At 44.5% G+C, this 27,545-nt stretch overlaps 3 protein-coding genes across 6 annotated transcripts; 2 read left to right on the top strand and 1 right to left on the bottom strand.

The window, feature by feature from the left end:
• Positions 1–40: 40 nt before the first annotated feature.
• LOC143001262 (kinesin-like protein KIF2A) lies at positions 41–12,092 on the bottom strand. 4 transcript variants are annotated; one of them, XM_076150766.1, is made up of 22 exons: positions 11,899–12,092; positions 8,094–8,188; positions 7,529–7,654; positions 7,149–7,203; positions 6,897–7,013; positions 6,596–6,640; positions 5,452–5,552; positions 5,246–5,341; positions 5,098–5,152; positions 4,819–4,981; positions 4,625–4,715; positions 4,432–4,495; positions 4,261–4,352; positions 4,032–4,174; positions 3,704–3,908; positions 3,483–3,593; positions 3,306–3,373; positions 2,969–3,094; positions 2,171–2,318; positions 1,649–1,750; positions 1,328–1,463; positions 41–1,192 (listed from the first exon to the last, which is right to left on the bottom strand). In XM_076150766.1, the coding sequence occupies exons 1-22, from the start codon at positions 11,957–11,959 to the stop codon at positions 1,107–1,109; spliced, it is 2,286 nt and encodes a 761-aa protein (XP_076006881.1). In that variant the 5' UTR covers positions 11,960–12,092; the 3' UTR covers positions 41–1,106. The 4 variants fall into 4 exon arrangements, with proteins under 4 accessions (XP_076006881.1, XP_076006882.1, XP_076006879.1 ...); XM_076150767.1 differs by lacking the exon at positions 6,596–6,640 and having other exon boundaries at positions 3,002–3,094; positions 11,899–12,091; XM_076150764.1 differs by lacking the exon at positions 2,969–3,094 and having other exon boundaries at positions 11,899–12,090.
• A 2,193-nt stretch (positions 12,093–14,285) lies between these two features.
• On the top strand, positions 14,286–20,514 carry unc45b (unc-45 myosin chaperone B). Its single transcript, XM_076150977.1, has 20 exons — positions 14,286–14,365; positions 15,043–15,204; positions 15,287–15,323; positions 15,430–15,605; positions 15,739–15,828; positions 15,942–16,109; positions 16,246–16,411; positions 16,522–16,692; positions 16,856–17,027; positions 17,266–17,566; positions 17,806–17,900; positions 17,973–18,114; positions 18,215–18,355; positions 18,506–18,633; positions 18,818–18,884; positions 18,969–19,082; positions 19,264–19,379; positions 19,511–19,628; positions 19,720–19,875; positions 19,986–20,514. The coding sequence occupies exons 2-20, from the start codon at positions 15,043–15,045 to the stop codon at positions 20,256–20,258; spliced, it is 2,793 nt and encodes a 930-aa protein (XP_076007092.1). The 5' UTR covers positions 14,286–14,365; the 3' UTR covers positions 20,259–20,514.
• Positions 20,515–23,048: 2,534 nt separating this feature from the next.
• LOC143001458 (uncharacterized) lies at positions 23,049–27,536 on the top strand. Its single transcript, XM_076151086.1, has 8 exons — positions 23,049–23,155; positions 25,351–25,421; positions 25,504–25,569; positions 25,652–25,894; positions 26,028–26,057; positions 26,544–26,606; positions 27,003–27,069; positions 27,178–27,536. Exons 1-8 carry the CDS (start codon positions 23,115–23,117, stop codon positions 27,233–27,235), a joined length of 639 nt encoding a protein of 212 aa, XP_076007201.1. The 5' UTR covers positions 23,049–23,114; the 3' UTR covers positions 27,236–27,536.
• The last annotated feature ends 9 nt before the right edge of the window (positions 27,537–27,545 follow it).

Here is a 27,545-nt window from a genome sequence, read left to right as displayed (position 1 = left end):
CAACCTCAGCAACAAATCCCAGGGAGGTCAGCGTGACTCGCTATACATTTATTCATAGTCGTATTTTTTTTCTAGTTTGATTTTTTTCTGTAACAAAGTGTTAACAGGGTGGAAAACATGTTTTACATTAAGAGGTTTCAAGTTGGTTGCCACAGAATCAAATGGCACAAACTGAAGCAAACTACACGTAAAAACATCTGAGGGACACGAGAGTAGAAACCAAACACAAAAGGAAGAAGCACAGAGTGGATTAATGCTGCTTCCAAATCTGCTCCGAGCTGAAGATGGAAGACAGAAGAAGAGACCTGTTCTAACGATACGACTCTACTGTACAGGAACCAGCAACCAGGATCCCAAAGCCTGAACGGTAGCGGTCTGCGGGGGCGAACAAGGCCTCGGTTTCTCCCATTTTCCTCTCTGTCTGTCGGCCCGCCTGAGCGTTAGGAGACGTGTTATTGGTGGAGGGATGCAGCACCTGAAGAAGAGTTCCTTTGCCTCCTTTTGTGTGGGCTGTCTTCTCTAAACCCTCAATCTTTTGTTTTTACTACCGAGAACATCCTCGGTTAATTATCTGACTACCTTTATGTCACATTTTCCATTTTTAACCTCCTAAACACAGTCGGAAACTGTAACACAGACGATGAAGGACGGCGGCGGCGTACGTAAGATATCGCAGAGTGCACATGCAGACATGTCAGCCGGAGCCACCAGCACTCAAACACTGGGGCAGAACAAAACCTTGTTCAACGTTCTTGAATCTCTTCTGAAACCAGGTCAACAAAATATTCCATTTAAAGTACAAACAAGTATAAAAGAAAATAAATAAAGTAAAACCGCTTGGAGGGAGGGTGAAATCAACATTCTGCTTTAAAATCAACCAAAAAAAAAATGCTTAAGCTTTCTATCAAGGTCGTAGTGAGTGAACAGCCATTTTTGATTGGGGGAGGGGGCGGACTGCAATTCCTTTCAACCAGTCTGTAATGTCAGGCGGTCCTTGTGTTAGTGTGTGTTCGCAGCTGCTCGTGACGGCCCGACTCGTGCAAACAGCTCGCTAGTGGTTAAGTGGCTGTGCCTGGCCCTCCCGCGTCTCGGGGGGCTTCGGGGCTTTAGAAAGCGCGAGGCCGCTTGGGACTGATCTGCTTACTGGCCTGCTCCTCCTCCTGCAGCGCACAGCGGAATGACTTCACTTTATCTGTGGACAGAGGAAGCACAGATTAAGGGTCTCCACTTTCAAATGAAATTGATAACATTGATGAAACGGTGGATTTGGGCTGGTTTGAGCGGCTGAAAGAAGCCTCACTCTGACCATGTAGTGCTCCCCACATACCTCGGAGTTCCGTGAGGATTTCTATCTTCTGGTCTAAGACTTGCTCCAGCTGGGTGGCGTACAGCTCCGAGTCGTAATCCACCACCTCCGCCATCTCCAGCAGCACCTTGTCATCCTCCAGCCACCGCATGGACTCCTGCCACGAGACCACGGAGTTACATTTTAGCTACCAACATGCAATTTTGTGTGTGTGTGTGTGTGTGTGTGTGTGTGTGTGTGTGTGTGTGTGTGTGTGTGTGTGTGTGTGTGTGTGTGTGTGTGTGTGTGTGTGTGTGTGTGTGGGTGTGTGTGTGTGTGTGTGTGTGTGTTCAATATTCCGACCTGGAAAACCGCCCGGTGGTCCTCCAGCACCTGCTCCTCCATCTCCACCAGCTGAGACACGGCCTCGTGGAAGGTGAAGAGCTGCGGAGACACTTCCTCCTCCTGGAACACAAACATATACATTTGTTCAAAGTTTGATGAAAAGTTCAAACTAAGCTACAAGTTAAGTTACGTGGTGATGTCGTGTACCACAAACTATTTAAGGGCAACTCAAATTCAAAAGTGTCCAACCAAACAGCTGCTGCTCTTGTCACACTGTTGGGGTGAGGAGGCTTTATCTATACCTTTGATCCTGGACTGTACGAGTCAAATTTAAGGATATCATTTGATTTAATAATAATATGGATTTAGCTTTAAATAAAAATATTGACATTTGTTCTGAGTGCAACAAGAAGGCTGTGCAGTAGTTTGACACCTCCACACTTAAAGGGGAATTAGAAAGAGCGCTCCTTTTTCATAAATCAATTATCCAACTGGATCAAATTGATCTCCTTTCATGCCAAATCCATGTTGTGTACTTACGTTCTGCTCGCACAGCAGTTTGAGGTCGTCTCTCTGGGGGGAGCTGCTGAGCCACTCCTCATCCAGAAGCTCCAGCTGGTTGACAGCATTGATGTTGGGTCGCCCCCCCTCCATCACTTGGTTGGGGTCCACCATCAGCTCCTTCACCCTGCACACAGGAGGGACGGGGTTGGGGTTATGACTCGCGAATGAACGGTTCTGCTGTTAGCTGGGGAGGGTCGGGGAGTGGGAGTGGGAGGGGTGGGGGTGACTGTGGGGTCACAGGAGATGGAGCGCCATGACAGCAGTGACACCATGCAAGGGACAGGATGACTGTTAGCTGTTAGCTCTGGAAGTGTGTGATGCTATCATCCTTTCTATTCATACCAGAGGCGTGTCTTCTCGTGTTTTAGCAGACTTGAGACTCAGAGCCACCACGGCTTGACCTCTGATTATGACTCACACTAACAAAGTGATTGACAGAATTGCACTGTAGTTGTTGCGTCGTCTCAGCTTGATCCAAAGGTCGATGGTGAAGAGTCAAGAGTAAAGAAAACTAGAACAATGATCCTGGGTTTAATCAAAAGCTAAGCAAAAGATAAACAAGGAAGCATGAGTCAAAGCAGGCGAGGATGATGAGGCGTCACATCATGCAGGTGAAGCATGGAGCTGATTACGTGGTCGCACTGGATGTGTGAATGAAGGTTATGAACAATGGAATAAATACCTGCAGAGCATTCATATGTATGTGTGTGTATGTATCTGTGTGTGTGTGTGTGTGCGTGCTGAGCTGGGAAGGGGGGGGGGAGTGTGCTTGACCTGCTAGGAGAGGTAGCAGCAAAGTCATCAAAATCATAGGTATTGGTGGGCGAGTGCTCAGGGCGACTCCCCTGAACGCCCTGGGAGAAGGGGATGTCCGACGGACTTATCCCAAACTCCTTCACTCTACACGGCGGCGGCGCAGAGGAGCAGGAAGAAGCAGGAGAAAGACAAATGGGAATACAAGAGAGTCAGACAGCTAGTGAGAGCAGAAATTACACAAGATTCTCTTCACACTTCTAATATCGGTGGCAGCAGTCACAACATCTGCGTTTCAAAGACACGTCACACACAGCAACCACACTCTCTCTCCAGATATACGATGATGTAGTCCCACCTGTTGGCGTAGCGTAGTGTGTTGAGGGTGTTCTCGCACGACGTCATACCAGGAGAGATGGTCGCAATCTGCAGACAAACACACACACACACACACCGTTCAGAATAAGAGACCGCGACAGCATCGGTGCCGGATGTGTGAAATGCCGAGCAGTTGTTTCCGAGGTAACGGACGCACCATGCACGTGCGGGAATTCTCCCCGATGAAGGAGTCTCGCAGGACCTGGGTGAGCTTGCTGGCTCTGAACGGAGTGTGGGGTTTGTTACGGCCCAGAGCTCTGATACACTCCTGCAGCAGGGGGAGAGGGGAAAAGGAAACAGCACCGTGGTTATTTTCCACCAAGCTTCTGAGCTTCTTCCGTCACTCCCGCTTTCAACCCCCCCTCTTCCTCTCCGGACCTTTAGTGCCAGCAGGCTTTTGTTGATCTCGGCTCCCTCCAGACGGGTCTGGCGGTCGGCGCTGGACGTGTCGGCCCCCCTCTCGTTCCCGGCGAGGTCGATGAGGGAGAACTTGCCGTGCATCTTCCCTTTCCTCCGGAGGATGATTTGGAACACGGCGTGGCTGCGAGACGAGTGGGCGTTGGCCGACGTCTGGCCCGAAGTTCTGGGAGAGAGGGAAGGGGGGGAAAAAAGATGCAAAGACATGAAAAGAGAGAGAGAGGTATTGCCTCCGTGTTGCATTAGGAACACGTAACCTGGGTGATTGTTCTCTTGCTTGTTCTCATACCTGCAGCTGTTGCCCACTTCGATGAGTTTCAGGACGTCCTCTGTGCACTTCACCTCTTTCTCCTGAAGACCAACCACCTGCACTTGCTGCTTCCCGTCCTCCAGCACCCTCAGCTTGGTTTTACGATTCAGCAGGTCAAACACCTAAACAACACATCCCGGTCAGCCTCGGCTCGATTCATCCTTTAGGAAGGAACAAACTCAAAACTATCCCAGGGGCCGCAATTCACCTTTCCACTGTAGATTTCAAAGAAGGTGGCGTACACTTGTAGCTCTAACTTCTTGTAGTTGGGTTTCTTCAACATGAGAAATACATCCCGAGCTACGCGGAAAAGAGACGAGGACATGTTGTTAAGTAGAACACAGCAGGACGGTGCGGATGGTTCAGGTTCATCACTCACCAGCTAATGCATAAATTCCTTTTGAACAGTCTTGGTTCTTGCCGGAGAAATCTCCCCCCATCGTCTAAGATGTAAAAACACAAGACAGTTTCTTCAGAAATGGTCCGACAGGGAACAAAGACGGATGATTTACACGGCAAAGTGTTCACGGAGACCAACTGATGTGCTGAAAGAGTTACTGTGTGTGGCTCACGTGGGTTTTCCCGCTGCCAGTCTGACCGTAGGCGAAGCACGTGGCCATGCCTCTCTCAAAGATGGTCTCCACCAGCGGCCGGGCGGTGAACCTGCAGGACGAGACGGAACACGTGCTGAACACGTGGCAGAACGCAGGCACGGATGTTTCAAGTACTGCGATTGAATGTTACGCAGAGTACTGGCGTGTCAGACCTGTACACCATCTCATTGGTGGTGCTGTCATCAAACGCGTAGTCGAAGCGGAAGGTCTGGTTCTCCAGGAAGCGGGTCAGGTCCACTTTTTGTTTGGGTTCATGCACCATCACCACGTCCTTACTAGGGATGGTGATGACGTCCAGGTCCTTCATGGTCAACTCTGCACAGCACAGGCAGCGAGACGTCAACATTCAGGTGGGAAAGGCTAATTCTGTAGAAAAACCTCAGCACGGTTTGACACAAAGCTCATTCCATGTACTGATGGGACGGCGTTACCTTTCTTGTTTAGTGGACGTTTCCTCACACAAACACATATTCTGTGCTCTTCGATCTGATCAGGACAGAAAGAAACACAAAGACTTCACAGCGGCTGAGGATGGACACAAACAAAGTGAAAAGAGGGACGAGGAGGGTCTGTACTCACCACATCTGCAGTGGTCAGGGGCCGGTAGTCTAGACTGGCTCGGAAATCTCGGATCATGTACATGATCTCGAAGTTGGGGATGGTGGTGTCGACCTCCTGCAGGCGGTGGAAGAAGCAAAGACATCTCAATGAAATGCTCAGATCAAGAGGCGACAGGTTGATCTGCGAGTCGCACACAGAAAGATGGCAAATCAAGATGGATGTACCTGAGCTCTCTTCTCCCTGAGCTCCTGCTGCTGCAGCCGCCGTCGATCTCGCTTCTCCTGCAGCTTCTCCACCTCCTTCACACAATTTGACTTCCTCCTCGCTGCCATGAAAGACAAGAGAGCCAATAACTTTGCTGCCTAACACATGATACGTGAAGAGGCCTCCTCTGTCAGGAAATCCCTCCCTCCCTCCCTCTTTTTCAATCCGTTTCTTTAACTCCTTCAGTCTGTTGCTGTTGTTTTGGGGAAAGGGCCTTTCTCTCTCTCTTTTGCCTTGGCCTACATCTGACAGGGCAGAACAGTGGTAGTGTTTACAGGGAGAGTTAGAGGGTAAGAGCTGGTACACAGTGCCTCCAGTAGAACACCGCCTCCTCTCTCTCCCCATCACCAACAAAAGGCCTTTACAAGCCGCTAAACCTGCTTCCCTTCATGTATACCTTCACTTACATCCTAAACCGCCACCACACTGGAGCTTATCAAACCATAGTAACCTTGATTATGTATCTATCCATCATCTAGCAAGCTGCAATGCAAACAAACATTAGGAGTGGTCACAGATTCATAGTTGTGCGAGAGTTGTGCGATAGTCAAACCAAAGTTCCCCAACACGGCAGACCCACGGGTTAGTGTTGCTCCCATCTGATACAATCAATCCCAAGACATTAGTCATTGTAATGAAGAAGATCACAGGATAGGAAATGGGTGAGCTGCTCAGTGTTATTACTCCTGATTAGCTTCCCCGCAGCTGAGCCTGGCTGAAGCTGCGTGATGAAGCTGCGTGATGAAGTTGCGTGATGAAGCTGCGTGATGAAGCCGCGCGGCCTGGTGGCTCCACACGGCCGCGTCACACCGGATTAATAATACGCTCTAATCTGGGAGGAGGGGAAGGGTTGGGAGGTTTGACACGGGGGGAGGCTTATTCTGCTGGCGGAGGAAGACGTTTCCCTCCTCCTCCGCTTCGCTCGTTGTCATCGCACCGAGAAATTGAAGAGTAAAATCAATCAAACTGCACCATGATCATTAATTTTGGGTGGGATCACCATCGTGATTGTTAAGGACCCTCAGATTCTGTTTCTGCTGTCTACTGTAATCACCATGAAGCAATCAAGGCTCGGGGGGGTATTAGCGTGTAGATGATACATACAAAGCTGACTCAACTCCTTTCTGGACAGCAGCTGATGGGAGGATTCTGTGGTGTGTCGACAAAAAACACAAGATATTAAAAATGCCCTGCAGATGTGCTGAATCAGCTGGGAGAGACCATTGGTTGAATTCAGCGCTCCGCTTTGGTACGATTCCATTTGCCTTCGTGTTTTGACTTTAACACACTCATCCTCAACTGCCTCGAAAAACCGAACACTCCTTACTGGGGACAAAACACATGAGGCTCATGTTGAAAGGAGAAACATCTATGCGGCTTGGGGGTCAAACACAACAAACGTTACCGTTCTGGAGCTGCTGCTGCGTCTGAGCCTGAGTGGGCTGAGCCGGCTGCTGGGACGGAGGCGGGGGTGCCGGCTCGCTCAGCTGTGGCTGAGCGGGTCTGGCCCGGGTTGGAATGGCTGGAAACACAAACAAACCTTATGTCATTCAAATACTTTTTAATATCTCAATCAACTAAGAAATTATGAACCAGTTGCTCTCTTTAATTCGCTTGGTTGAGTTCCATTTCATGCCATGAAGCGTAACACACACACCTCTGTTGTCTCTGGATGGAGTGTCATTCTTAGGAGGGGCAATGGTCCGACGGTTCTGCAAGAAGAAAATTGAGCGGGCACTTAGGGCGAGTTAGTTTGCATAGTTTAATGGCCGCTCGTGACCAGAGAGAGAGAAAACATGCAACTCTGTCTCCCCACCTCCCTCCACACCCATCAGCAGCTCTGCACGCGCACATACACAAATAGACAAAAGCCTGACAATCAGATTAGTGTTTCTTACTGGAGCCTAGCTTGTTTGCACCGTGGGTCTCAATACGGACTAATACACGCATCTTTAAAGCATATTTAACAACACAAAGGAAGTGTTCAGAACCACAGAGTAAGAAGTAGATCCGGCACATTTTGAGCGTTGCACTCACCTTTGCAATTTTGCTGACTTTGACAGAGGTGGGCGTGGGGGGCGGGGGCGGGGTCTCTGGGCTGGGGACGATCTCCTCATCCGGAGCCACGTCTGGGTTTAGTGCAAATATACTCTCCAAGTCAATCTGTCCACAAACAGGGCGGGACGGTTAATCAACGTCTGGTGTGGAAAAGCAACACGCGGGTTAAAATGAGACTGGGGGTGGAACATTTGAAATAAAAAAAAAACTATGATTCCACAGACTGGTTTCCATCTTTAGGAAGGGTAGACTAATACATTAAATGCGCTGCCCGTGTTAATACCAGAAGTACTTTCCAGAGTAGTGGCATATAACTGTACAGTATATGTGGGGAGGAATGACATCAGGTAATGGACACAGAGGGTTGATGTCTGTGGCACATGCAGGCTGCTCTGTGCGATCACACGGCTCTTCAGTGTCTTCAGATTCAATATTCATGAGTGGAGAAGAGCAAAGCACATGCTGCTGCTGCTGCTGCTGCTGCTGCTGCTGCTGCTGCTGCTGCTGCTGCTGCTGCTCTGACAAGAAAGAAGTGATGGCTTACCTCTTTCCCTTTTGTGTCGCCGTTTTCAATCCACTCCACGGTGACGCTCTCGTTGTCCTCGTTCAGCGAGGTCACCATGGCCTGGTGTATACGTCCTGCGAAAGCATGGAGGAGAACGGACGGACGCACAGATATTAGACAGACGCACAAACACTTGCCAGGGAAGCGTTTAGGATCCCAGTACGTTTTGGGAGAAGTGGCGAGGCTGGCAAAGAGATTTTGTCAAATGGTGAAAACTTGTGAAAGCTATGAAAGAGGAGAAGACATAACAGTTCTTCTGTACTTTACACCAGGCACAGGAAACACTTGGTCCACCATTTTCCCCTTTTAGACCCTGTTGAAAACACTTTCCTCGTGCCAGTAAGCAGCTGATCTTAGAGTGTTCTATTGGAGCCCGACGGCTGGGTGGCCACACAGCGTTCAACTCCCTGTAACCATCTATCTTTGCCCATAGATTTTGACTCGTTGACAAAATCGGTGTGTTATCATGTGAAACGTCCTGTCAAAATGTAACTCTTTATTTATCTCTCTTTATTTGGGGCACAGAGCTTTCGGTTGATCTTGGCGCTGTTAGCTGTGAGCGTGAGGTTTGATAATCACCCGTTAGAGACAGAATCACGGGTAATGGAGACATGCACAGCTGCAGTTACCGGCCTCTGATGCTTTTCTCAGCCTCCCCGTCTGCAGCACCGTGACACCAGCTGCCTGCTCGCTCCTCCCGTTATTGCCTGTGTGCACCTGACTGCGAGCTGCGACTTCCCGGCACGGTCCGGGGGAAACGGCGTGTTCCTGTATCCATTATTCAGCAAACACACAGGGAGCCAGCGAGCTGAGGTGCTTTTAGTGTTCTCCACAGCAGAACATTGCAGTCAACTGGCTTACAATGGTTTTACCCTGGCGAGAAGCGGGACAAGCAAACATGGTGTCCATAAGAGGGAGAGCTGTGGGGTGGGGGGGAGGGGGACACAGTGTACTTGATTAATACCACACGGTGATATATACAGTATATTCCTTTATATTAGCAGCTTCTGCCAGGGGAGAGAAAATGATCCATGATTGCCTTACTTTGCTTTATGTCAACGTCCTTTTATACAGTGAACAAATACAACTTAACTTGAACAAGCATTTGTCGCCATCGACTAACATCCGTATGCGGGTCAGTGTAACATTTATTTCACCAGCAATTTAAACCACCGACAGACCAACGCTCCAAGTAACGGGGACGACAGTTGAAAAAGACTAACCAAGCTCAAGTGTAAAGTGAGGGGACGCTGAGCCTTGTGAGGAACCAAACAGCTACATTCTTCTTTCCTCACTAAAAACGCCAAGGCAACCGTGTACCCTTGAGTCCTTTATCTTGTTCTAATGCAATGACTTCTTTCACAGGTTGTGCTAACCTGCCTGTGGACAAGCAGCACCTCCGAGGTCTGCCCTGTGGAAAGACAACCAGGAGAGCGTAAATAATCCAGAGGGGGACTGTGACCAAAATCGAGAAAGCTTGGCAACAGAGAAGGCAGCTGCAACGAGAGGAACCGCTGCACTGAGCCGGACGTCACATCTCTGCTTGCTGAGTGTGGCGAGCGCAGCCGGCGGCAACAAGGGAAAGGGGATGCAGCACTCAGGGAGGATTACACAGGGGGGGGACACATGGACAACGGACGGTTAGAGGAGGACCTCCACGTCGCACCTGTCAACGTCCTCCTGCACAGTATTTACCCAGAGTTTAGGTGGACCTGCATGAGCGTGTGTCTCACTTGAGCAATGAACAATGTTATGTAACACAAAGTGCTCGGGACGGTAAGCCAGCGTGTCTCAAATAAAAATGACACACAGTGAAATGTATCCGTGCATGTCTGCTGACTTTGTGCAATGTTATATGTACACAGCACTTCATCTCCAGTGTAAACACTAAACACTGTGACGTAATGACCCAGATAATGAGCAGGGAACTCCAGCGGCATCTAAACCAAAACCAGATCAACGCAAACATACGGGCCACAACACTGCAGTTACATACATGAACTTACATAACATATATGATACACACATACAAGCATTGAGAGTTTAATTATCAATGAAGATGAATACCCAACACATCCACGCTTGTTCCCTCTACACTTTAACCTTCTCTTAAACAGGAAACAGAGAGGCAACTTCCCTACAGACAAGTATGACGTCAACCTACAAACAGATACAGTAGCTGTCCTGTAATACACCGGGCGCCATCAAAAACAGAGAAAAATGCAGTCCATAATCGCTTAGCTGACGGTCGGACCATTAAAACTGTATCTCCATCACAAACAAACGGGGTAATCCATGGCGTATACACTAAACAGACGACGATCAACCGGCTGATGCTTACAGCTCATCATCTCCTTAATAATGCAGAATTATTTGATCCTGCACTCAAAATGCAGCGTGTTAAAATGAGGACAGACTGAGACAGGGGAGGGGGGGCAGCAGAGGGAGCCCCAGTATGATTGAGGGACCAGGCGGCAACAGATGGGGCGATGGCTCCAATCTGGCTTTGAACCGGATCCGGCCGACAATGATGATAGAGGAAAACTCGCCGTATTTAAGTCACCAGTTCTGACAAGTGTCTATTTGTTGTTTCAAGGTTACTCTAAAACATTTATTTTCTAAAGCAAACAACACTTCTATTAGTGTTTTTGCTTGTTCTGGGTAGCAAGAAAGTCCTTTTTATCTTCCATGGCAGCTTCTGTCAACCCCAGGCAGGTGAAGGTGAAGAAGAAGCACGTCACGGTTTCTTTTCTGCCGCTAGTTAACTCCCAAACATTACCACAGGGTGTAGCCTCAATCAGGACGGACCAGTAGGACACACACACACGAACAAACACAAACCCAAACTGTTTGTGTCAACTTTGTCTGCCTCGGCCTGAAAGGAACAGGCGGATGAAGGTGACGTTCACACGGAGAGGAGGGAGCCTTCTCTTCCTTACTTCAACCCCCTCACTCTCTCTCTCTCTCTCACACTCACACACACACCTTACACACTTTGTATTGTCATGCTGCTTCCTCCTGATGACAGTGTGACGGATATGCAGTAACTTCTTCAAAACCCAATTTAGCAGACAGCTTAGGGATTATAACCGTGTGTAAGGCGATACTGTCCGAATTCAACACAAAAATAGATAAATACATAAATGAAATAATAAAAAATAAGCAACACATAAGATACCCACATTAGTTGAACTAGAACGGCGCTCATTTCAACATTTCCTGTCTCAGTATTTAGACAGCAAGGCGACTAAACAACCAAATGATTCAAGCCGGTTATTTAGTTCACCGGGAACAAATTTTGATGTCAACATTAGTTAAAATGGTTGAGTAAACGTTTATTAATAACGGTGCAGAGACGTGGCTTCTTGGCTAACGTTAGAAGGACGAGGTGTAGATTTGAATGAGTACTGCTGGGAAAGCCGGCAACATTAGCATTGGCCGCTAACCGAGCTAATCTCGTGTTAATACAGTCACACATCGCGCTAACGTTAGCTTGACGTTAGCGGAACGATAAGACAGATAACCACCGCGGAGCTAACATTCGTCATTTCATTATTCAGCTTTATCGTGCCATAGGCGGCACAACATAGCACCCGTGAGCTAACAAAAGCTACGGGCTCATTGAAAGGCTCTAGCCGCGGTGAGGCACTCCGCCCTGTCCGCTGATATGAATGTTACAGTGCAGCTAAAGCTCCGGGAACAAGGAGCCGCTGTGTCCAACAAGCTCCACAGCAACAAAGATCCACAAACAACTTACACAGACAGCAGACAGGCCAAAACTCACCATCGCTGCGCTTAATCTCCACATAAGTACCAACAACGATCTTCCCAAAAACCGACGCCATCCTACATTACTTAAATAGTTAATAAAATACGACTACCGACTTATTACTTGTGAAGATAGCTGTGTTTGCGGTCTTTGGTCGGGAGGAAGATGCGGGGAGCAGAATGAGCTCAGGGGGATAACGTCAATACGACAGCGTGTTCCGGTTTAGGGTTTTCAGAATAAAAAGTTAAATTTGGTTTGAAAACTTTAAATTCACAATATTGACAGGGTTCGGTAATACATCTCTGTAACAAAACATCCATATTGGTGTCATTGGTTTTATAATTATATGTCTAACAATGGCGTTTGGATGTAGTATTGCATCCAGACTGTGCTAATGTCATCTCATATTTGTTAGTGCCTACTGTACTGCGTTCCAACTAGTAGTTATTTGATTCAATACCAGAGGTTTTACATATACTTTTACTCATTCTAAAAAGTATATGTAGACACTTTCACGTGCAGATAATACTATACCTGACAGCTGTGCAATATGGTTATTCTGGTATTTAGGGAATTATGGTAATATGTAATGCCGACATATGTTGTTTACATTTTCCAACTTCCATTTAATCAGGCCTATATGTTTGAATATCTTGACTTTTTTGCTAGAGAACTTGAATAACTTGTTTACCTGCAGAAGGCTCACTCTCCTACTGTCATAGATAGGATATGGCAGCAAGTTCAAAATGTATGCTCCTCTAATGATGCAGTCACAGGTTGGTGGGTAGATAGACAGATAGACAGACAGACAGACAGACAGACAGATAGATAGATAGATAGATAGATAGATAGATAGATAGATAGATAGATAGATAGATAGATAGATAGATAGATAGATAGATAGATAGATAGATAGATAGATAGATAGATAGTTTATGGGCTTTTACAATGTATGCATTCCGGAAACAATCCTTAGGTCTTATTTTTGCCCTTGACAGATTTTCCCTGCAGGGAGGGAAACAAGGGACCGGACGAAAGCGGAACTGCGCATGACTGCCGAACCAAACGAATAATGCTGCTATATTGTAAGACAGAAACTGTTGGTGATCACGTGTCATTGACACGTCATAATTTATTACAAGTTCCTTCTCTCACAGACTCTTCAGTTTCTCTTGTATTCATCGCCGGTTCAGAGGAAGCCAATGTCGCCTTGCATGCTGCACTGTCTAACCACACAGGAAGTTTCGCTGCTGGTAAAATTCACATGAGCCCCATGACGCACACCTGACGCAGACATGACGCAGATAGCCCAAGATACCACACTATGAAAGCGGCATAAACACAAAATATTGGATACTTATGCACAGTGTCTGGGCCGCGGCCCCTGGGCAATGAAGATAGTGCAAATGGGCCGCGAGAAGTCATTCACAATAAATAAACAACTTTGTAATAAATTTGAAATTCCCATAGAGTATTTATTCATGCGTTTATTTCTAATATATTTTTATTGAAGAAAGCATTTGACATGACAATGAGCGTACAGCTATGGGAAATACAGTATTTATTATTAAATATTCACATTTAAAACAAAGCAAAGGCATTTAAACTACATGTTATGTAATTTAATTTAATTGATCCGGAAGTATCTTATATCTTTTCATTGGCGGGTAATGGTAATTTATGGAATACCTCATCAGTTTTGATTAAAGTTGTGGGTGGGCTGCAGAAGATTTTCCTATTTCAAATTGGGCATAAGCATTCTTAAGCTTGGGAATGGCTGCGCTAGCACATTACTGTGTTATAATGTATTGTATTTATATTGTTAGTTAAAGGTTACAATATGGGAATATTAAATACCCCCGCGTACACATACACACATACACACAGACACAAAGACACACACACACACACACACACACACACACACACACACACACACACAGGCTCGAGATCCTTCTCTTTCTAGAAGTTTCTGGGTTCAACTGTGGTCCTGCAGCTGTCCACACACACACACACACACACACACACACACCAGCCATTTGCTGGTAAGTTCTCAGCTGTCATCATGGTGATGCCCTAAATAGACATTATCAGGAGCAGACCAACTTCTAAGGGGGGACTATAACCAAATGTGTTGTTTTAAGCTTAATGTGTTTCATATTGACACAGAGAAAGTAGATTGTTGCAACCCAGTAAATCATAGACTATCATGTCCTTTGGTACAAAAGTCTTCACATTGGTTTTAATACCCTGAGAGCGGACCCCTGCCCTGCAAGGATGGCCCTTCTTGGTTCTGGCCCACCTTAGTGAGGTCCTGCATATGAATATAAATTGAGGTGTTGGTGGACAAAGGTTACATAAATAGAAAAAGTCTGAAAAGAGAACCAGGGATTCCAAAAAAGTACAGATTATCCAAGTAGGGGGAAGAACAGAAAGAGGAGAACGCAGGAGAGGATCGACACAAACGCACAATATTATAAAGGTAACGTGCAGCTTCCACAAAACAATTCCGGCTATGAATGAAATTTGGGTATGTGGTGAGAATGAAGTGTTGGGGGAAACATTGGTGGATAAACTGAAGTGATTGCCTATCAGTGGAGCTGGGGGAGATGGTGTCTGTCCATTAGGTAAGTGGCATTTGTCACAAGGCTCCGGCTGGAGTACGACACCATGTCCAAATAAGGCTTGAGGGAAGCCATGTAAAGTTAGAGATAACATGTGCATGGACATTTGCTACAGGAGACCCAGCACAGCAACACACTGAATGGCAATGGTGAGGAAATGCATTTATAACCTTACAGTAATGTTAAACAATTTCATCATGCTGAGAGATTATTGTCCAGCTACGTTTTGGTAATGTTGGGAATTATGTGGTTATAATTGTGTCTTTGAAAATATGTTCATCCAGTCTGTTCAAAATAGATGTTAAGAAGAATTATTTAGATTCAGAAATGTCTTTGAGTTTTGTGTTATCACAGCTTACCAATGTAAAATTAATCCTTTAACATGGCCTGAAAACTGGTTAAATGATCTACATTGAGATATTGGGGTTTATACTGACAGAGAATGCAAAGTGATGGGACATCGGTGTTGACAAAACTATTGATTTTTCATGAAATTTTACATTTTTGAGGAGTCACTGTTTTTTTTACACTATAGATGGGAGACCCAATCCAGTTAAAAGAAGATGGAAATAAGCACTTCCAGGCTGGAAATATCGATGAGGCCATTGAGAGCTACACTGAAGCTATCAAAACATGCAAGGACAAGAAAGTGCTGGCTGTCATTTACAGGAACAGGTCAGCGTGCTACCTGAAAAAGGTAAACAAGTCTCAGTAAGTTAGTACCTAAATGAGTCGAAGAACATTTTCCATACAGCAATCTAATCCTTATTTTCTTGTAGGGAAACTTTGCCAATGCAGCCTCTGATGCAACCAAAGGTAAGATATCATAAACGTAAAGCAAACAACACAACATAACACAACACAACACAACACAACACAACACATTCATTCTCACTCATTATGACTTTTCCTCTTTTTTTAGCTATTGATGTTGATGCATCAGATGTTAAAGCTTTGTACCGACGCTGCCAAGCCCTGGAGAAGCTGGGCAAGCTGGATATGGCATTCAAGGATGTGCAGAGATGCGCCACCATTGAACCAAAGAACAAAACCTTCCTTGAGACTCTTCGGAAGCTGGGGGCAGAGATCCAGGCTAAGGTATACATGACCTATAGCCAGGCGTAATGTCAGTTTATAGTAATGTATTGTAATGAATCTTACATGTTGAACCACAGTATCTGTTTTACACTGTAACAGGGTTTGAACAAAAACACATTTTGCTTCTCCACAGCTGAAAACAACATTCTCCACAGATTCAAGGGTCCAGAACATGTTTGATATGCTTCTCGATGAAGAAATGGAGACCGATAAGAGGGAAAAAGTTGGTGTCTTCTCTCATTTTGGAGCACAATATTTTATTTAAGGTCTTTATTACTATTCTTTGGCCATGTGTGGATGGAGAGTTGAGGATTAACTTTTATTTGTAATGTCTAGGCTGCAAACAACCTGATTGTCCTGTCAAGAGAAGACGCCGGAGCTGAGAGGATCTTCCAGAACAACGGTGTTCCTCTGCTGGTCAATATGATCGAGACGGGCAAACCGCAGATGATCTTGTCTGCTATTCGTACCTTATCAGGAATGTGCACAGGACACAAAGCTCGAGTGAGTATGACTGTAGCAAACACAGAAACACAAAATGAGAATAGTATAACCGAATACAACATAACTTGAAGTAGTGATGTGATGGTGGTAAGAATGACAACAACTGTATGTTCGTGTTGTATATTTTTCTCTACAGGCAATGGCAATCATTCACATGGTGGGTATTGATAAGATGTGCAGCATCATGGCTGTTGACAATGAGGAAATTGTCCTGGCAGTAGGCAACCTCTTCCAGTGCATCAATGACTCGCTCACAGGTGGAGACAAAAGGGAATATGGGAAAGAAGAAGCCTTAGTTTTGGGTGAGACAAAATCATCATCCGTATCTGAAACATAGAAAAGCAGATTTTATGATAGGCACAATTCAATGTTCATTCAGAAATACAACCATGTGTTTTATATCCCTCTGCAGATGCAGCTAAAGATCTGAAGTCCATTCTGCTCTCTCTGCTGGAGATGGTTGGGAGTAAGAAGATATCTGGCCACGGCAGAGACCAGGCACTGAACCTCCTGAGCAAGAATGTCCCTCGCAAACACAAGAAAGAACAAGACCACACGAGGGCCCTCTTCACAATTGACCACGGTGAGCAAGACAGCTGCTTTAGTTGAAAGTTTGAGTGCAACACTGCATCTGAAATTCTAAATTTCTCATTCGTGAGATCAATCAAAGTCCTATCCTATCCTATCCTATCTCAGACTCCTGGAGGAGTGCTTTCCAATTTCACATGTGTGTGTTTGTTTTCCAGGTCTAAAGAAAATCCTGAAAGTGTGTGGTCAGGTTCCTGAACTGCCAGACCAGCTGTCACTGACAGACAACACACAGCTGATAGCCAGCGTGCTCCTCAACAGGCTCTATGATGACCTCAAATGTGACCCGGAGAGAGACAACTTTAGGGACATCTGTGCTGAATACGTTAAGTATGTTCTTTAATTGCGCTCTCCCTTTTATGGTGTTGTAGCCAAGACAGACAGTCAAGGTTGGCTGATAAATACTGAGCCTGACAGGAAGAGTGTAAGGGCTGTAATAGTTTGGAAGTAAGATGATTCTTGTCTTTTGAGCGGATTCTAGATAACAATTTCCAGAGGAATTCATGTGTCTGCTGATTGCGCAAGACTGACAAACTGGGCAACTCTTTCATTGTGTCCTTTTCCGCAGGTCCAAGATTGATCCCAATGACATGGACAGGACCATTCACGCTATCAACACCATCTCAGGGCTCCTGCAGGGTCCCTTCGACGTCGGAAACGCTTTGGTCGGACGGCAAGGAGTCATGGAGATGATGGTGGCCCTGTGTGGTTCTGAGCGCGAGGTGGACCAGATGGTTGCCGTGGAGGCGCTGATCCATTCCTCGTCCAAGATGAGCAGAGCCAGCTTCATCATCACCAATGGCGTATCACTGCTCAAGGACATCTATAAGAAGACCAAGAATGAGAAGATTAAAATACGCGCACTGGTGGTGAGTGGAGAATAGAATAGAATAGAACTTCATCCTCCCACCCCAAGCTCCATTTTTGGCTGTAACCAAGAACAACAAAAAACAACAATGAAGAAGACAGTACAGGATAATATTTAATTGAATCCAGTCTATTAGTACACTTTCTATATTCCCCCTAATGCTGTGTGTGTGTGTGTGTGTGTGTGTGTGTGTGTGTGTGTGTGTGTATGTGTGTGTGTGTGTATGTCTCAATTCCCTAGGGTCTCTGCAAACTTGGTTCAGCTGGCGGTGATGATTACAGTATGAGACAATTTGCTGAAGGCTCCACAGAGAAGTTGGCCAAGCAGTGCCGGAAGTGAGTTCACACAAACTGCTATTAGCTGTTTCTGCAATTTCAGCATTCAACATTTCTTTTTCTACATTTCAGGTGGCTTTGTAATCCCCAGATTGATACCAAAACTAGGAAGTGGGCTATTGAGGGTCTTGCTTATCTAACGAACGACGCTGATGTAAAAGATGACTTTGTTGAGGATGAGTTTTCCATGAAAGCCATGTTTGACCTGGCAAAGGTATTAATTTAACAGACAGAGGCTGCTGTCATCTATAAAGAGTATTTTGGTTTTATTTATGTTCAGAGCTGTGTTATAAAACCCCACTCTGTGTTTCTAGTCTAAGGATAAGACCATCTTGTATGCAGTAGCTTGCATTCTGATTAACTGCACCAACTGCTATGACAAGAAAGAGATCCTCCCTGAGATGGTTCAGCTGGCCAAGTTCTCAAAGCAGCATGTGCCTGAGCAACATCCCAAGGTAAGAGGAGAGAAGAAAGAAAGAAACAAAAACAAAAAATTAAAAAAATAACCTAATTTTGACCACAGTTTTAACAAACGCAGGCAGGAAATGCTGTATTTCTGTCAGAGCCTTTGTGCACCTTTAAGTTCGGAAACTTTCTCTTCTCAGGACAAGAAGGACTTTATTGAGAGAAGAGTGAAAAGGCTGCTGAAGGCTGGGGTGACATCGGCTCTTTCCGTCATGGTCAAGGCAGATAACTCCGTCCTGACTGACCAGACCAAGGAGATGCTGGCAAGGTTGGCAAGGCAGCATTTAGTGAAGCAACATGTCGGGGGCGTTGGGATGTCTTTTCTGAAAAATTACTGATTAACTACATAAAATGCAAGCCTAGATCCATTCCCTGTGTCGTTGAATGATTGGAACAAACAAAATGGGAGAAATCATCTTCATCATCATCAGTTTTCTCTTTTTTACCCATAGGGTGTTCCTGGCACTGTCTGAGGATCCCAAAGATCGTGGAACTATTGTAGCCCAAGGTGGGGGAAAGGTGAGTCACAAGTCAAAGACACACAGCCACAACACGTTAACTGTTGTTAGTGGCTACAAAACACGATTGTGATTCTGCCCCCAGGCTTTGATTCCGTTGGCTCTTGAGGGGACCGAAGCTGGGAAGATCAAAGCCTGCCACGCCATTGCCAGGATCGCATCCATTTCAAACCCAGAGTTTGCCTTCCCCGGTGAGAGGGTAAGAACCACTCCTTCTTTTTATTTCAGAAATCCATCAGTTCTGAATTTTAACCTCAAACAGAAAACGACAAACAGACAAACCTGTGTGCCAATAGGGCTACAAATGGAATCGGGCAATGTAGCAAATTTAACAGTAATAAAATACCATTGTCATCTTCTTTTCACATATTCTCTCTCAGGTGTATGAGGTGGTGCGGCCTTTAGTCAATCTTCTACACACAGACAGAGATGGATTTCAAAACTATGAAGCTCTGCGAGGCCTCACCAACCTGGCTGGATACAGTGAAAAGCTGAGGTGAAATTTTTTTAACAACTGCATTACATCTGTGCTACTCTACAATGATTGACAGCTGAATTCACACACATGGATCTACACTCGACCTTGCATCACCGAGGTTTTCACTTCACCTATCACTTCTTTTGTAGGGTGAAGATTGTGAAGGAGAAGGCTCTGCCAGAAATTGAGAACTATATGTTTGAAGACCACGACCAAATCAGACAGGCTGCCACTGAATGCATGTGCAACCTTGTGAGCTGTAAAGAGGTGAAAAGATGACAGGCAGACAGATATGTGTAAGAACGTGTGCGTTTAATATACTGTGGAATAAATCAATTTGTGTGTTTGTGTATTCCAGGTCCAAGAACGATACATGGAAGACGGCAATGACAAGCTGAAGCTGCTAGTTCTGCTCTGTGGTGAAGATGACGACACTCTTCAGATTGCTGCAGCTGGAGCTTTAGCCATGCTCACTGCTGCTCAGAAGAAACTCTGCAACAAATTGACCCTTGTGGTACGTACTACAGCACAAATACAAAGTGCAAATACAGTACAAATTTCATCAGCAATACTTTTGACAACGCTATGGCTGTGCTTGACTTCATGATTGGTCTCTGCCAACAGACTACTCAGTGGCTAGAGATCCTGCAGCGGTTATGTCTCAGCAGCCACCCCATGATCCAGCACCGTGGCCTTGTGATTGTCAATAACATGCTCAACTCAGACGACAGTGAATTGGCTAAGAAGCTGATCGAATGTGAGCTGCTGGAAATCCTCACAGTGATTGGCAAGGCAGAGGACAATCCTAAGAGGCAGGAGGTCATCGATGTGGCACGCACATGCCTGGTCAAGGCGATGGAGCTGGGCCTCATCAAACCTTTCAGCAGCCCTTCTTAAAGCCCAGGCAACAAGCTTATACAAACAACCGCAACTGACTATTTGCAAGTATTTTGTATCGCGAAAAAACATGATCCAAACGTATAAAAGTCATCATCTCAAAATCTGAGTAACTTATTGTATACAGACATGTTTTGATCAAGTACCACGACCATGTCCTCCTTCCTTGAAAAGAAACACTAAATATAATTTCCGATTGAGCTGGACTGATTCTGTGTATTAGTGTTTGGAGAATTTAAATTTACATGTTGTTTTACCTGATCCCTTTGGTATTGGTGTGCTTGGGAAGCCAAATTATACATTTTGATTAAAATAAAAAAAGTGTTTTCTGAGTGCTCTCATAAATTGTTCACTACCAGAGGGCTATAACATAGAATAAGTTTGAGGCACATCTCAGCTAACACAGGCAAGCTTTGTTTATTGAAGAATACGTTAGCAGAACAAACAGCATGCAATATATAACTTTTCTGAACTAATACAGTGCTTGAAGCTGCTCTACATGGTCAGCCTGTGAGAGAATAAGAAGATTGTTAGTTTATAGGTGAGAGAACAGGGGAGAATAACTGTTAGAGAGGTATTGGAGTAGATGTGGGAATGAAATAGTGAAGGTATTGCATTCAGAAACTATTATGAATGTTGATGAGATTAAATATTTATCTTAGAGCTCACCATTTACGTAAAAAAGCACATTATACACGGATACAAAAATATTGTATTGTTATTTTAATCTAGCAGAAATTCAGACTTTAGGGCATCTAGATATGAATGTGATGTATCCTTATAAATGAAACGCTGCCATTTAATGGAAAGTCTCATCTGTGCTGTGTATTGAAAATCCAAATGTAATCTAATAATCTAATCTAATCTACTCAAAAACACAATTTAAAAAATCTAATTTACGAAAAAAGGAATTTAAGTAGCCAGAATTAATTTGACTTTGTTAGTTCAGATTTACATTTCTATCAAAGCATTTGTGATTTTGTGTTTGCTTGTATTCTTTAAGCATAACCTTGATGTATGTGAGTGTGGGTTGTGGTGTAGGGTGATGTGTGTGTGTTTGTGTGTATCTGGCGGATATAACCCACCCAGGTGTCTACATCGTGTCTGGCAAGGTTTTCACTTCATTTGTAGGGTGAAGATTATGAATGATCTTCTTCTTCTGGTGGTGCAAATTCTCCTCTTAAACTTCAGAATCGGAGTGTTCTTGCTGTGTCTGAAAAACAAATTTGAGAACCTAATCTAGAACCTGTTCAGCGCTGAAAGGCATGGAGGAAACCTACAGGTACCGGAGAAAAATAAAACTGAGAACCTTCTAGACCGGGGGTCTCAATAGGGTGACCATTTCCATAACACCAAAAAGGAGGACATTATGCGGCATATCAATAAATTACCATGGTGTACATAGGACTCTGGTATACTACTCATTTACAATACAATTTTGTGTGGTTTGAAGATGTTTGTGTAGCTGAATAGGAAAAAATATTAATGAAAAGTCAAAAAGTGTTTGTTCACAGTTTTTGAATTTATTCAATACATTGTGGTGTTCAAAAACTGACCACTGAGATGAATCTTTTGTGCCACAAAGCATAACATGTGTGGACTCAAATGTAAAAAACAAATAAAGGGTAACATATATAATAATAAAAAAAAGCTTTTTTGAAAAGCATAAATAACCTTTTATGTTAACAACAAAGGAGAGTGTAAAGAAAACAACATTTACATTCAACTGCTCAAAAAGTATAGCATTTCTAAAGTGCTTCAGTCATTTGGGGACTTGTCTTCAGTGTCTTCATCTGTGTGTGTGTGTGTGTGTGTGTGTGTGTGTGTGTGTGTGTGTGTGTGTGTGTGTGTGTGTGTCAGTATTTGGGTCTCTTCACATGTAGCAGCTCAGGAGACAACAGCACCTCTGTCATCATGGCTTCCAAGCCCCCACTGCCCCTCGGTTTACATCCTGCAGGGACTGGTACAAATAACAACATAGCAAGACTACTGTTATCAACCTTCAAAAATCTGTATTGTTTTCAACCCAAAAAATATGAATATTTCATGTAACCCCTCAGTGAAATCATAAGACTAGTGTAGTCACCAAAATAGTTGATTGTCTATCTGCAATACTTCTGTTCTTTCCTGGCTGCATCCAAGAGTTTTTTTTTGTTTCCAATGAACTTCTTGTACACCTCTGTGCAGTAATAAGTGAAATTGACACACACTTGCGGAGCCTTGTTTACGTTTTTAACCAATGATATAGCGGATATTTATCTGACACCGCTCTTAGCCAATCAGCGGATACGACATTGCGGGCAAGTGGACGCCGATACGGGTCCGTTTCGCGGGTCCGCTTCGGAAACCGCGATACCTCCGCGGCGAATCCGTGGAGTCTTTTTGCTGTGTGGGTGGTGCATAAAAAAGAAGGGAAAATACGCGTCCGGCTTGCCGGACGCCGGACAGGGCATTGAAAAGCCGGACTGTCCGGCCAAAAGCCGGACGTCTGGCCGACTGGACGTCTAGGGAAGGCAGTAGCTCAGTGGGTAGAGCTTCCGCTTGGGAACCAGAGGGTCGCTGGTTCGAGTCCCTGCCGAGGTGCCCCTGAGCAAGGCACCGAACCCTCAATTGCTCCCCCCTCTGCGAAGGGTGGTAATGTAATGTAAGTCGCTTTGGATAAAAGCGTCTGCCAAATGATTGTAATGTAATGGCCTAGGTCTCAAGCACGTCGCGAGTTCATAATCTGGACCCGTACTTTACTGCTGCAATACGAAGTATCGCGAGAAGTGATATGATGATGTGACAGACAAGTCCACACACAAAGTGACTTGAAGGAGTTTCAGCCGCAGCCGCAGCAAGGTGCTCGAGGGTATCATGCCTGAACACATCTCTTATGGAGACTTTAATCTTCTCAGGTAACCCTCTTTCATAAATACGACTTCATGATGAAACTTTTTTCAATTTTCCATTCTCAATTTGTGTTTTTCAGGGAAAGGACAGTTATCCTATTTGTACGGATACATAAACACGTTAATTGTAGAGTGCTAAGGATGGGGGAGTGATTTAGGTCAAGGACGAGAGAGGAAAGCGGTGCGAGGGTGAGACGGGAGGTAATGGTCTTGCGTGACAGTGACCCATTACATTACATTACGAGCATTTAGCAGACGCTTTTATCCAAAGCGACTTCCAATAAGTGCGTTCAACATAGGTAGATAAAAGAACTGCAGGTCACAAGAAATTCGTAAGTGCATTTCCTTCCAAAACCAACAGCTAAGAGCATAACTAGAGCTAGAGTAGAAGTGCAATAAGAAGACCTTCGAAGATACAAATAATATCGGTCGTTACAGTAACATTAAAGGTAACATAAGAAAGTGTATTAGCAGGCGATTCCTCGGGCAAATGAATGAGGCGATACTTTTTCTGTCAGTTTTTTCTGCTAGTTTTCGGTCTGTTCGCCGCTTTACAGTTTGCGCTGATCAGCTGGTCTGACGTTACAAGCCCAGTCGTGAGCGATTTGACGAATTATTAATATTAACAACGCTGCTAATTCTCCTGCTGCGTTGTCAATAGTGGTGGGCGGATCGATCCAAATATCGATAGTATCGATACCAAGTCGGTATCGGATCGATACTAGCCTGGTGAAATCGATTCTTTACTTTAAGTTGCGCTGCGGTTTCAGAATGAAGGGTATTTAACCTGCAGTGGTCAAACGATTATTTTTTTGTTCAATGCAAAGAAAAGGCTGTTTGTCTCATCTGTCGGCGGTGGCCACCGTCTCATCTGTCGGCGGTGGCGGTATTCAAAGAATACAATCCGCGCCGACACTATGAATCCCGTCACAAAGACAAGTATGATAGCTTGCAAGGCCAAATGCGAGCAGACAAACTCTCAAAGCTAAAAAGTGGACTGTTAGCTCAGCAGAATACATTTGTACGCCAAGCTCAGCTGAACCAGTCATCCGTTTGGGCCAGCTTTCGGGTTGCTCAACTGATAGCAAGCAGCGGTAAACCTTTTACTGATGGAGAGTTTGTCAAGAATTGAATGCTGTCGCGGAGGAGGTGTGTCCCGAGAAGAAAGATGTCTTTAATGCTGTGAGTCTGTCGGCGAGTACAATCACCAGACACATTGAAGAAATCGGGGGTAATGTATATGCCCAGCTGCAGCAGAAGACGAAAGAATTTGACTTAGGCACCCCTGCGATTGTCACACTTTTCCTGTTACAAACTGACCCCGGCCCCCATCAGAGAAGGGAAAAGTTATGTGGCCCTCACAGGAAAAAGTTTGGGGACCCCTGTGCTAAGCAAACAATTAAGTTGCCGGCTCAGAGCCTCAGCACACGCACAAAATACTACAGACGAATGCAGAGAGGAAGAGGAACGCCCTGTGGCTGTATTTTGAAGCTGAAAACGAAACAACAAAAAAACACTTGAGGTCATGAAAATTGCCTCAAGTGAGATTTAGCAATTCAATGACACATGTAGTTACCCGAACATAAACTAAGTGCGCTTGACATTTACCAAAATAAATTATTATATCAATTATTATGAACTGATAAGAAACATTTATGCAAATATCAAAATACTTACATCAGCAATATTACAATAGAGATACAACAGATAACCAATAAACCTTTTGGGGGTTATTTACAGCTGACAGCTGCAACCCCGATTTGAAAAGATCTGCAGCACAAAGCAACCCACACAGTCTCTGAAAAGATGTGCTGATAAAAAAGTGTAATAGTAAGTGAATATTGAAATTAAGTGACACAGTATTACACAGTTGGACTTTTAATAATTCCACTGTAAAGGTGATTTGTCACCTAATTTCTTTTGTTAAACAATAAGTTGCAGGTGTATAAATTACAATTACAGTAGTCACTTGCCCGATAAAGGGTTAAAATAAATTCCAATACAATCTATGTCCTGTGTTTTATTATGATCACTATCATGATAACTAATATTACATTGCACATTGATGATGCATTCACTGCATAAATTGTGACGCATTGCTCTCACCTACACCAAAGTACATAAACTGATCGGTATTGGCAAAAGTGTGTTTGAGTGAACTTTAATGAAAAGTTGTGTCTTTGTGTCCCCGGGAACCACAGTCCTGTCAAGGTACAGCAGAGGACAGAGACAAACACAACATGCTCCTCATGGAAGACCCAGGATGTAAAAGGTACATAATCAAATGTTTATCAAATGCCTCAGATGTAAACCATCGGCTGCCTCTAATTGTATTTATGTGTTGTTCTTGGTAGGGCTCATCTTTCTCCTGTTGTTTGTTATCAAACCATCACTGACCTCTGCATCCCCAGTAGGTCAAAGTAAGTCAGTCAGATGTCACTAAGAATGTTTGACTCCAGTCGTATTAGAGATATTTCATTGGTGTCTCGTATGATTTTGCAGGGGGGAGCAGCTCTGTGGCCATGGTAGTGAAGTGTGTAAGTCCAGGATGTGCTGCTCAGGTGAAAGACATATTTTGTGATAATGAAAACATGGGGTTTGACCATTCCAACATTCCTCAATGCACGGACGTCCCAGCACCAAAGACCACCTGCCAGTCTGATGGTCTGGCATATTTCTCCATGGACAGAAACTGTATTTGTGAATTTGAAGGAAATTCCCATATTAACACTACGACACTTTCAGGTATTTACTTTTACTGTTTTAACACCCTATTATAAAATGTGATTGTAATTCAAATGATCCATACGTTGATATGACCACATCATAGTTTCTCTCCTGTATAACACCTTTTCACATCACTTGTTCTCCTAAACAGACATTGGAGCTGTTTCTGCTATGCTGAAAGGTAAGGGGTCTTCCAGCAGATATCCCCACATTGTTTATGAGCCTGTAACATTTAACATTAGTGATAAACAACAAAACAAGCACACATGGGTCCATTGTATTTTCTCACAATTTAGCTACATAACCTGGAAATCAGTATGGAGATTATTGAAGATACACAAAATGATAAAAGATACTGCATTACAAAGAGTTTGGGAGTTTTATTCAAAGTTTTATATATCCAGTTTCCACGTTTTACCAAAATTTAGAATGATTAATTGTACCTGTTGACAGATGGATGTTGTGAACATTTGCTTTTCATAATTTGTTGTGTTTTTTATGGACAACATTGGAATTTAGCAGCAAAACAACAACTCTTGACTGTAACTATACAAAGATAAGCCACAACACGTCCAGTAGGGGGTGCCTAACCTCAATTATATGAAAATAAATGCCTGTATGCCTGTGAAAACACACATCTGAGTTTGTTTTTTTCTCTCACCTGCAGCGAAATCAACACCGGATAACGGCCGCACACGCACTGGGCTCATAGTTTGCCTTGGAGTTCTTGGTGAGGGCCTTCAATCTGATGTTTTGTCTGTCCACACACATGCATAGTCTTTGGCGTCAATACCAAACTGTGATGCATCCTGTCATGTTGCTGTCAGCAGTAGAGCTATGGATGCTGGGGAGAGCTTTCCTTTGTTGTTGTTGTCCCACATGGGACATATGTCTTACAGCTTGGGGTCAATGTAAACAAACATTACTCTATGAAACAGTCTATGGGCTTGAATAACAACAGCAGACAGGATAAAATCAAGACAGAAGCCAGACAGTTTGTTTACAAAAGATAAAAAGGCATACATTCCATGCCAACTCAAATCAGCAGAGTGAGATTGTAACTTAATGATGCAGTGCATTAGGTTTCTATCTGTACAGCTGTGTGACATATCTCCTAATCTTACAGGTGTGATTGTCATTGCTGCAATGATTTGGCTTGCTTACAGATACTTAAAGCAGTACTTCTTGCCAGTGTAAGTCAAATTGATGATATTTACACAATTCATATCTATATTCTACTATTATGATTTCACATTACCAACACTTCACTGTTTAACACTGTTAAATATGTGTTTTTGCAGCCTGCAGAGCTTGGATGACTCCGGAGAGAGGTCGGCGTCCATTAAAGGCACAACATGACTACAAAATCCACCTGCTTACTTTTAAAACCCTCCATAATCTGGCTCCCCTATACCTCTTGTTAGCTGGACTCCATCATCATTACTAACTGTTACTAAGATAATCATGTCTTCCTCTTCATGCTGTAATTTGTCTTGATGATGAACTTGTGGTTTAAAATTGCAAATGCACTGAAAGGTGTCATCATACAGGCAGTGGCAGTGGCTCAGTGGGTAGTGCTTCCGCTTGGGAACCGGGGGGTTGCCGGTTTGAGCCCCTGCCGAGGTGCCCCTGAGCAAGGCACTGAACCCTCAATTGCTCCCCCCTCTGC

The sequence above is a fragment of the Genypterus blacodes genome, unplaced genomic scaffold (assembly GCF_046128005.1).
Source record: "Genypterus blacodes isolate CSIRO-AG114 ecotype Tasmania unplaced genomic scaffold, CSIRO-AGI_Gbla_v1 ptg000053l_1, whole genome shotgun sequence".
Taxonomy (NCBI): domain Eukaryota; kingdom Metazoa; phylum Chordata; class Actinopteri; order Ophidiiformes; family Ophidiidae; genus Genypterus; species Genypterus blacodes.
The sequence above is the reverse complement of the archived record's forward strand: the minus strand, read 5'-3'. Positions and strand labels throughout refer to the sequence as shown.